At 36.4% G+C, this 11,617-nt stretch overlaps 1 protein-coding gene across 1 annotated transcript; it reads left to right on the top strand.

Moving 5' to 3' along the window:
- The first annotated feature begins 9,976 nt into the window (after nucleotides 1–9,976).
- LOC142165368 (WAT1-related protein At4g08300-like) lies at nucleotides 9,977–10,624 on the top strand. Its single transcript, XM_075223938.1, has one exon. It carries the CDS (start codon nucleotides 9,977–9,979, stop codon nucleotides 10,622–10,624), a length of 648 nt encoding a protein of 215 aa, XP_075080039.1.
- The last annotated feature ends 993 nt before the right edge of the window (nucleotides 10,625–11,617 follow it).

Consider the following 11,617-nt stretch of genomic DNA (forward strand, 5'->3'; position numbering starts at 1 on the left):
GTTTAGTTAAATAATATTGGTTAAGTTCAGCATGTAAATGGTCTAGGATTAAAATTGGATTGCTTTTTTTTAATTTGACAAATTGAGAACATGCCTAGTATAATGTAACTAGGTAATAACATGTAAATAAATTAAGACATTTTCTCTTTATTTTGTAAAGAAAAATTTCAACAGAAAATGTAGGCATTTTAGGACTATTTTTTTTTAATAAAATGAGATGAGCCTCGCCCAATAAAACACACTAATTGCGGGGCCCTCAATAACTGTTTAATTGATTACTTAGACTTCGGATGGGCCGTTTAACAAATTTCACGGCCTTCCCCAAAGTAAATAAAACGCTAATTGCTTTAGGCGCGGTATAATAATAATTCCATTCTTAAACATGGGTACGCATTTATGCGACCCAAACTAATTTGCATAATTAGGGTTGCGTTCGCGTGACTTGATTATACTTCTAAAGACATTTCGGATTATGCGTTCGCGCAACTTCGAGCAAATTCTTATTAAAAAGGGGTTCTTCGGAGAATATCAAATTAATTTCATATAACCTGAGATGTGCAGTTCACTATTTAATCATACAAGAGCGACAAACGTTCTTAATTTTATTTTAAGCACAATTTCGAACTTAAGTCTATTTTATAAATAAATAAAAATTTCGAAAATAAATAAATAAATTATATTATCAATATCATTGTGTATACGTACGCGTAACACGATTTTTCACGTTAAAAAATATATAATATATAAAACGGATACACGTATGCGTGATTCGATTCGAAGAAGGGTCCTTAATTACAAGCAGTCTAAATAGAAGCGGTAACAATAAAATTGGGCAATAAATATGCATTTAATAAATCAAAGTCAAATATAATAACAGTTAAGCGACCGTGCTAGAACCACGGAATTCGGAAATGCCTAACACCTTCTTCCGGATTAACAGAATTCCTTATTCAGGATTTTTGGTTCGCAGAATAACAAACAGAGACATATTCTCCTCGATTCAGGGATTAAAAATTGGTGACTTGGGACGCCTTAAAATTCCCAGGTGGCGACTCTGAAACAAAACAAATAAATCCCGTTTCGACTGTCCTTTAATTGGAAAAACTCCCACGCACCCTCGCGGGGCGGAAAAAGGAGGTGCGACAGCTCTGGCGACTCCGCTGGGGACTTAACCCAGAACCACTGGTTCAGGGTTCAAGAATTTGAGCTTAAAATAATTGTTATAGTTGGCTTTATTTATTATCTGATTTTTTTACATGATATATGCCCAATGTACTAAATGACACTTTTACCGCTTTAATATTATTTGAATTATGAATATATACAACTGCTACGAAACCTCCTTCTTTCTGAGTCTTCTAAATTTATGGTGCACACGTGCGCGTGGCCCACCTTTCTGTTAGAAGTCATACCAAATAAGACGAAGTTGGGACAAGTAACTAGGCCGGGCAGACTTTCGTGCTCCCGGTACGTTGCCCCCATTTCGGCTCAAGCTGTCCACTTGGGTGAGCCAGGGCTAGAACAATATACCTCAGGTTTTTTCACTTAGAATAACTCAGCTTCATGCCGGATCCCTAGTAGGAACGTTTGTTTGCATCACGTGCATTTGACTTTGGAGGCTCAACACAGGGGTTGAGTCTGTCTAGGACAGGTGTACCAAAAATGAAAATGACCATCCTGATGCATCTTACTTGCTCCTACTTGCGCATTTATTTGATTCGTACTTGTGTGCTGACTGACTTTTGAATATCAGGAATAATATTTTAAAATTGAAAAAAAAAAAAGAAATAGCGGTTAGGGAATTGATTGTTTATTTTTGAAAAAAAACCAATGCCCAAATAACTGTCAAAACTCTGCCGAAATTTGGAGAAAATGAAAAAAAAATATTTTATTAGTTTGTTTTATTAAAAGCAAAGGAAAAATAGAAAAAAAAAGAGTCGTTGTTCTGTCTTGTTTTTTTTTAAAAAAAAAACAAATTAGAAAAAAAATAGTTTGTCTTGCCATAAAAATGAAAATGAAAAAGAGTCTTGTTTTTAAAATGGGTTTTTATTTATTTATTTGTTTAGATACCAAAACAAAAATAAAAATAATAAAATAAAAAGAGTCGCGTTGAAAGTGGTTTTATTATTTGTTGCAAATATATATATATAAAAATCCAAAAAGTTTTTCTTTATTTCCAAAAAATGTATATATATCTTTATTTGTTGCAAAAATATTTGTCCTGCCAAAAAGTCTAGAAAAGTTTTTTTAGACTCCCAATTTTCAAAACAAAAAATCCAAAAATATTTTCCATTATTGACTTCTTTAGAAAGTCTTTTTAATTATTAAAAAAAAATATATATATATAATAAAATAAAACAAATTCAAATTCGAAAATATTTTCCTTCTTCTTTAAAAATTGAAAAGAAAATTCAAAATTCAAAAAATATTTTTTTTTAGAAAGCATTTCTTTTATTAAAGGTAAAATTCCAAAAAATATTTTCTTTCTTCTTAGAATAAGAAAAAACAAAAAAAAATCTTCCTTTTACTTTTGAAATTCTCAAAGTTCAAATCAAAAGAAAAGGAATTCTTAGAAGTCTTTCTTTCAAAAAGAAAATCAATCAAAAATCCAAAAAAAAAATATTCTTAGAAGTCTTTCTTTTAAAAAAGAAAATCAATCAAAAATTCAAAAAAAAAAATACTTCCTTTCTTCTTTTAAACCAGTTCTTTCACAAATTCCAAAGAAAAAATAAATAATAATTTAAAATTAGTTTATTTACTTTATTCATGACCTGCCCGAACTACGCGGGTTTGATTCTCACCGGATGTGAGATACGTAGGCAACCCTCATCGGGTCCAACCCCCCTTTTTGCTAAAATAGCCAAAAACCAATAAATAAATAAAAAACATGTCAAAATTTTAATTTTTTTCATAAATAAGTCGGGCAGTGTCCAGCCTCCACTTTTTGCTAAAACAAAATAACCAAAAAAAAAATATGTCAAATTTTAATTTTGTCATAAAGAAGTCGGGTGACGCTGTTTTATCAAGACATAGCCGAATGTTCCCGAAAGGGACGACGGAAGGCTGACTTCGCATAAACAGCCACCTTTGGGTCATTTTTAAGATTTGGTCCAGTTGACCCACACAGCCGTAAAAATCTTCGTCCCCGAGGCGCTGAAGGGCCGTGTTTGCAATACCCGGTTTTTATTGTAATTTGAAAAAAAAACAAAGAGTCAACGGTCAGGTGAATACCGTTTGGATTTTTGGTCAAAATAAGCCGAGCCAGCTTTGACCGCGTCTTAAACCGTTCTTGCCGAAATAGCCCTAGAGTATCTTTCAATTGTCGAAAGGCTATTTTCGTAAAAGAATGAACAAGTTTGTAAAGTGTCGTAAAATAATCCTCTCCGGCCTCAAAATTTGGAAGGGGCCACATTTGCAAAAATAACCGTTTGGTTGCATTTGTCAAACGGAGAAAGGAAGCGGGCCGTTTGTTTTTGGAGTTTGTAAATCTTTTGATTAAAATATGTGGGTTGTTTGATTTTCGAGTTTGTAGGTCATCTTCAAACCATTGAAACCCAGTTTATTTTAATATGAAAATTGGAAAAAAAAAATGATTAGTATTGTTCATCTTTTATTGGTCCGAACTACGCAAGGTCTGATTCATGCGGGGTCATGATACGTAGGCAATCTCCATAAGATTCGACCACAACAACAAAAAAAATGAAAAAATGAATGAAAAAAAAATCTAAAAAGAAGAAAAATGAAAAAAAAAATGTTGTTAATAATGAGGACCGACTGAGTCCATTCTAACCTGTTTTGAATCGCAAAGAAAGAAGGTGGTTTGTTTGTGGTAAGCCGAAACTACAAGACCCAGAAGCACACTTTGCGGGGATCAGGCTTGATAACAGAAACACTCAAATCCTATTAGGACTTGTTGACTAAGGTTGATGATATTGAAGTTGGTAATGCTCTTGGCAATACTAATGCAAAGCTTAGTGGCTAAGATGCCAATTTTGATAAAATGGAAGGACGCTCCGTTCCTTGGTTAGCAAGAGAGAAGCTGGTGGTGTCTTATTTTGTTGTCATTTTTGTTGTCCGGATTATTCTTAGGGTTGTAATCCGAATATTGTCTTGTGTAAAACCTTCTTATCTTTCCAGTTTGTCATATCAATTTGTTTAAGTTTTGTCAAGGCTGTGTTAGGATTTTATTCTGGTTGTTTTGTTTGTTTTATTATTCAAACCATTTCGCCAGTAGTCTAATACAAAAGTCGGTCTTTTGTTGTTTCCAGTCATCTTTTGTTTAGTCCCTTTATCATTTTTTGTTCAGCGCCGATTCTCGTGACATGACATGCGCACATATTGGGCCTAATCTTTAAAATTAATCATAAAACCCTGGAGAGGTGATCAAAGCATTTAAGGGAAATAAGAACGGTTTGAGATTATTTGAAGCCCGAGTCATGTGGAACTGGGGCAAGTAAAACTTAAAGAAAACCGTTAAATGCAAGATTCGCCAAATTGGCATGAGGGTCGTGCACGAGAGTGAGAGTGTCGCCCAGCAGTACTTTAGAAATGACAAATGAAAAAGCAAGTGTTTAACATAATTGTCAAGTCCAGCACCATCGGAAGAGACTATAAATCTATGTTCAATTGTGTTGTTTGCACTTGGCATGTTTTGAAGACTGGAATGACGAAGGCATTTTGTTCTGCTACCTAAACACTTTATCCTTCGTTACCCCTTTTGAGCCTTATTTATTTTCTTTCATACCCCTCGTTCGGAATCAATAGCAACGACTAGGAAATACGAGCCTAGAAGGTAAAGAAAAAATCAAAAAAAAATGAAAAAGAAAAAGAAAAATGAAAAAAAAAAGTCAAATGAAAAAAGAGGAATTGGGAACTACGTTTGACCTGATTCCTCAAAGAGGATACGTAGGCGCCTCACGGCTCGGTCATAGGGTGCATAGTGCGCATAATGTGTGTAATATGCATAGTGTAACAAAAAAAAATATATATATATAATAAATAAATAATCCCCAAGCAAGAAACTGGGGGCAAGGGTTGCGCTCGTTGAAAACAAATGTGATTTCGAAGGTTGTAATTTAAAACCCAAATTTATTTTGTTTTTTGAGCCTTTAATACCCTTTCTTTCTAAACCTATCCAAAAAACCCACATTACGGTCCAAAGAAAGACCTTCTGACCAGTCGGCAAAAGATGCCAAGTCAGAAAAATGAGACTCTTACCGGTGAACATAACACTCTGTTCCACAACAGAAAGGACTCTAATCTCCAGCATAGAGAGTCATACCAACAACACTCCAAATCCCCAGCTGGAAAGTGATATAAATGAGAGAGTCTTATCGGTGAAAACCTTCACAGGCACCATAAGGCGATGAAAGCTGAGAGAAAAACCAAAATGAGAGAGACTTGATAGTGAAAACCTTTTGGGCACTACAAGTCGAATAAGATTGAGAATCAGATGGGGAATTGCCAATTGAAGGTCTTGAAAGACGATTGACGGCAGAGGATGGGCCACATGTGCATGTCATGACCATTAGAGTCGGTATTTGCGTTTGATAGGTTTTTATTTATAGTTTCTTTTGTTAAAGAGTCATCTTTTTCCGTTGTCTTTTATTCTGTTCCCTTTTATCTTTTCCTTTCATAGAAATTTCCCCAGTAGAGTCTGTTTGGTCAGAACCAGTGGGAAATGACTTCAAAATAGGCCATCAGCTTTCCAAGATAAGATCTGACTAATACATCCAAGTGATATAGTCAGGAAGGAACAAGCGCGAGGCTAGTGTCAAAAAAAGATATCCCCAGTAAAAGGGAATTGACAAAAAGATCAACGAGTGTCAAGAGGGATATCCTTGCCAAAATCAGAGGTTATTAAAACCTCAAGGCCAAGGCCCGTGGACAAACAAGGAGAGCAATGAGCATGACTTGGAAAATTCATGCGAGACTAAAAGGTCGGAAAAATGCAAGTTTCCGAGCCATGCTACGAAAGAAGAGGGATATCCCCAGCAGAAAAGGATTATCCCCAGCAAATAATATCATCCCCAACAAGTTGTGGAACGCAGAGCAAGGAAGGGAAAAGGGAAAACCATCCCAGTAGGAGTATCACAACCAACCACCACGTTTTAAACTAACAAATTTTGTTTGATTTGAAACAGGTAAAGGAAGTGGCATTGATGACAGAAATGCAGGCCATAAGAGAGACTGTCAAACTGGGGCAGAAAATTTTCCTTTCATTTGGAAAATTTTCTGGAAGTCAGATACCCATTCAGGGTAAAATGAATATAGCACCAGTCTCAAGGGAAGTGGTCTTTGAACTAGTTTTACCCCCAGCATAACAAGTTTTAATAAAAGAAGTTGTTCCCCAGCATACAGAACAAAGGGATGACATTTGTGCTCAGAAAAGCAAAAACCATTATCATCCTCAGCAGCTTCCAGAAGAATGAAGCATCGATTTGAAGGGATAAAATTCCCCAGCAGCATTATCCTTAACAACGTTATCCCAAGAAGATAACACTTTTATCCCTAGCAGTGTTGAGCGAAAATAAATTCTGAAAAAAAAAATTGAATTTGAAGGAGGGGAAGAAAGGAGACTCCCGCAGTGGTATTATCCCCAGCAAGCAAGAACAAAGCAGCGCGAAGGAAGGAGAAAAGAAAAGAAGAAATTACGAAGGTAAGTTTCTCAAATCATTGATCTTTACATTTTTCTCCTAGGATAAAAAGTCCTAGTCTGATGAATTTACCTCCCGATACAATCTTGGTCCGATGAAATTTTTCTCCCAAGATAAGATATCAAATCTTAGTCGGATGAATCTTTCTCCTAAGATCACAACAAAATGGACCTAGTCTGACGATTTATCTCCTAGAGTCAAAATCTTGGTCTGATGAAATTGTTCTCCCAAGATAAAATCTTAGTCGGATGAATCTTTCTCCTAAGATCACAACAAATGGACCTAGTCTGACGATTTATCTCCTAGAGTCAAAATCTTGGTCTGATGAAATTTTTCTCCCAAGATAATATAATAAAATCTTAGTCGGATGAATCTTTCTCCTAAGATCACAACAAAATGGACCTAGTCTGACGATTTATCTCCTAGAGTCAAAATCTTGGTCTGATGAAATTGTTCTCCCAAGATAAAATCTTAGTCGGATGAATCTTTCTCCTAAGATCACAACAAATGGACCTAGTCTGACGATTTATCTCCTAGAGTCAAAATCTTGGTCTGATGAAATTGTTCTCCCAAGATAAAATCTTAGTCGGATGAATCTTTCTCCTAAGATCACAACAAATGGACCTAGTCTGACGATTTATCTCCTAGAGTCAAAATCTTGGTCTGATGAAATTGTTCTCCCAAGATAAAATCTTAGTCGGATGAATCTTTCTCCTAAGATCACAACAAAATGGACCTAGTCTGACGATTTATCTCCTAGAGTCAAAATCTTGGTCTGATGAAATTTTTCTCCCAAGATAAGATATCAAATCTTAGTACGATGAATCTTTCTCCTAAGATAGGATATCAAATCCTAGTCTGATGAATTTTCTCCTAGGATAATTTGAAAAGAATTGAATTGAAAAAAAAAAGGTTGAAGTCAGGAGCTCGCCTGAAGAGAGGAAAGGCGTTTTTAAAAAGGTTGTTGAAATCTTGCCAACCTAAAGAAAGGAATGGCGATGTATGGTTTGAAGTCAGGAGCCTGCCTGAAGAGAGGAATGGCGATATTTTCAAAGTTGTTGTTGAAGTCAGGAGCCCGTCTGAAGAGAGGAATGGCGATTATTTTCAAAGTTGTTGTCAGGAGCCCGCCTGAAGAGAGGAAAGACGTTTTTTTTTTAAAAAAATTGTTGAAATCTTGCCAACCTAAAGAAAGGAATGGCGATGTATTGATTGAAGTCAAGAGCCCGCCTGAAGAGAGGAATGGCGATTATTTTCAAAATTGTTGTTGAAGTCAGGAGCCCGCCTGAAGAAAGGAAAGGCATTTATTTTAAAAGTTGTATATTTGAAGTCAGGAGCCCGCCTGAAGAGAGGAATGGCGCTTATTTTTAAAAGTTATTGTTGATGTTGGGAGCCCGCCCAGATAACAGAGGCATACATTTTAGTCTTTACATTTCAGTTGATGAAGTTGGGAGCCCGCCCATAGAACAGAGGCATACATTCAGTCTTTACATTTCAAGCATTGAAGTTGGGAGTCCGCCCATAAAACAGAGGCATACATTCAGTCTTTACATTTCAAGCATTGAAGTTGGGAGCCCGCCCAGATAACAGAGGCATACATTTCAGTCTTTATATTTCAAGCGTCGAAGTTGGGAGCCCGCCCAGACAACAGAGGCATAAATTTCAGTCTTTACATTTCAAGCATTGAAGTTGGGAGCCCGCCCAGACAACAGAGGCATACATTTCAAATCTTTAATTTTCAAGTATTGAAGTTGGGAGCCCGCCCAGATAACAGAGGCATACATTTCAAGATCAAGTCAGAGGACAATAAAACAGAGGGTTACAATAGGAATCCCCAGCAGGAAACAATAAAATTCCCCGGCACCGGGAAACAGAAGGTTGCAACAAGAGGTCACAGTACAAACTCAAGTACATGTGTCAAAAGAAGTAAAGCACCGAAAGAAATGCAAGCAGACAAGGAAGCAAGGCAACAAAAACAAATTGTACTCTAGCCTAGCTTCTTGTTTTTTTAAGCACGGTGTAACAAAGAGATCGGTAAGCAGTAGTAATAGCATGCAACAACAGTGACAATGGAGTCCCACGGTAGTCCCAGCTACCAAAATTTTCCGAACTACATTGACCTGATTCCTGTTTAGCCCAGGATATGTAGGAAACCTTTGAAGCAAAGGTTCGGTCAAATCTTTTTCAAAAAATGCTTCAACGGAGTACTCGGATGGGCAAAAAATCGCTCGCTTTATCTTTGCACGAAAACCCTTCGTGTCTTCGGGCAAAGAGGGGCAGCTGTAAGCACGTGATTTTTGCCCAATATGAGAATTACTCCCAAAAAATTCAAAGATAAAATGATTTTTCTTTGGTGTGCAATTTTGTGATGTTTTGTGATATTTTGAATAATTATTTGTATTTATCTGTGCGTGTTTATTTGCTAAATTAATAAAAAATACAAAAATATGTTGCATTTTGCATGTAGGATTTAATTCTATAATTGTTACTAATTAAATTTGTTTACAAAAAATGAAAATTACAAAAATAGGCATCTTTTGCATTTTTAGCATTTAATGCCCAAATGTACAATTTTATGCTTAATTATTACTTAATTGTGCGTTAATTGTTATTTGGAGTTAATTTGCACTTTTATAACTTAATTTAGTTCTTAATAATAGTTTAAGTATTTTTATAATTTAGTTTTAGAGAAATAAAAGAAGAAAAGAGAGCGAAAATATAAAGAAAGTCGGAATTGGGCCTCTTCTTCGATTTCAAGCCATAGGCCCAAAAAATGGCCCAATCTTCCCTACGACCCAGTCCATTTCGAACTGGGTCAACCCAGTCCATAACCCAACACCTCTATTATCTTACAAACAATAAAACAAAAAAAAAACCCTAAAAATGACATAAGTCATCCGCCCCCCCAAACATTTGCTCTTTCTTCTCCATCTCCATCTTACACAGCCATGGCTGCCCTAAAACCTCACCTCCCATGGCTGCGCTTACCTTCTTCTTCGTCCACTCAGAACAACCAACGTCACCACCATCCACGTCGACCTCCCCGTTGCATCGCCGGAAAACCCTCAATCAAAGAAGAAAAAATATCAAACCCACCGCTGCCCGCTTCATCCCCGTCGTCTCTGAGCTTCGCCATCAACATCCATGGCTGACCTGCACCACCATCTACGGCCATAACCAGTCGACGACCAAACGACCCAAACCATCACCCCCGTCCCCAGCTGCTCGTCGCAGCTGCTGCTGCGTCGTCACTATCCCGTCGCCTCAGCTCCCTCTCCATCTTCACGTCAGTCAACCATGTCTTCAGCTCCACCAAGACAGCCATGGCTGCTGCGCCATCTTGTCCGAAAACCACCAGTCCAAACACCACCCCCGAGAACTGGGTCGCCGGAACCATTGAGCTCATCTCTTGCATTATTGGTTGGTCCGTTTTCTTTATTGTTCAATCGATGGCATTGAAGGAATACCCAGCAGAGCTATCTCTGGCAGCATGGTTATGTGTGATGGGCATAGTGGAAGGAGGAATTGTTGCTCTTATAATGGAACGTGATTGGAATGCATGGAAAATTGGCTTCGACGCTAGGCTCCTTGCTGCTGCTTATTCTGGAATCGTTTGCTCGGGAATTGCATATTACGTGCAAAGTGTAGTTAATAAAGTTAAAGGCCCAGTGTTCGTGACAGCCTTTAGCCCTTTGAGTATGGTCATCACTTCTATTCTTGCTGCTATTATCTTGGCTGAGTCAGTCCACCTTGGAAGCTGCATTGGAGCAATTATCATAGTCATGGGACTTTACTCTGTGGTGTGGGGAAAGAGTAAGGAGGATAAAGGAAATGAGACAGGAAAAGACCAAGAATTACCAGTTGTGGACATCAAAGAAAGGTCAACCATAGTTGACGATATTAGTGATGATGTTACGACTGTGAAATCAAAGGTTCCAGCTGTTGTATCTTCAGACGAGCTGCTCGGTTGAGTTTTAGTCGAGGTCGTCGAGCGTCATTTTGAGTTCGTCAAAGTTTACAAGGAAGGTGAGTTCGTCGTTGAGTTCGTCGTCGAATCCGGACAGATTCATTCCCATTCGAGGTTCGTCGAAACAGTCTGTACATATTTCATTTCGATCCGGTTAGTAGTTTTTGAGTCCGTATTTTGCGTTGATATTTTCGAATCTAAAATCAGCAAATGTTTGTTTTGTTTATCGTTTGAATTAATTTTTTAGTTCATGCTCATGTGTTGTTTGTTAAATTAATTTTTCAGATTTCAAACGAAAGATTAATTAGTTATGTTTCATGTTTATTTCATGTTTGTATTGTTGTTTAAGTGAATATTTGTTGGTTTAATGTTTGTTAGATTCAAATTGAAATTTAATTAATTATTTCTTCAATTTGTTTCATGTGTTATGCATTTTTCAGAAAATATAATGTTGTTTGAATCGTTAGAATCCATCATGTTTGTTGCTTAAAATAGATTCATTCATGTTCATACTTTGTTTGGATGATCTTGAATCCGAATTTTGTATAGTTTGATTTCTTGTTTACCATTTATGATTATTTCTTGAATTGTTCTCATAATCTTATTTAAAGTTTAATATAAGAATTGTTTGTTGTAATGTTGTTAGAGTTGATTTTAAGTTCAATATGATTGAATTTAGAAATCTTCATACTTTGTTTGTTGTTGTTGTTGAATCCGAAAATAGGATTGTTTGTTGCTAAAATATTGTTCAATCAAATTTTAGTTGTTCTTTGTTGTTCAATTTGTGTTCATGTGATTTGTTGTTGAAATGTTGTTAAAATCGTGTTCATGTGATATTGTTGTTATGATGTTCATCATTGTTCATATTGTTGTTTGAACATTGTTAGAAATTGATCATATTGTCTATATTTTGGTTAAGTTTGATTAATTGATGTGTTATAGCTGATGGGTAGTTTGGTAAATTTGTAGTACGTTCAGGGGTAGTTTGGTAATTTCA

The sequence above is a fragment of the Nicotiana tabacum genome, chromosome 10 (genome assembly GCF_000715075.1).
Source record: "Nicotiana tabacum cultivar K326 chromosome 10, ASM71507v2, whole genome shotgun sequence".
In the NCBI taxonomy this organism is placed as follows: Eukaryota; Viridiplantae; Streptophyta; class Magnoliopsida; order Solanales; family Solanaceae; genus Nicotiana; species Nicotiana tabacum.

Excerpts from the sequence above, each read along its gene's own strand:
- LOC142165368 (XM_075223938.1), top strand. The coding sequence starts at position 9,977 with ATGGCTGCTGCGCCATCTTGTCCGAAAACCACCAGTCCAAACACCACC.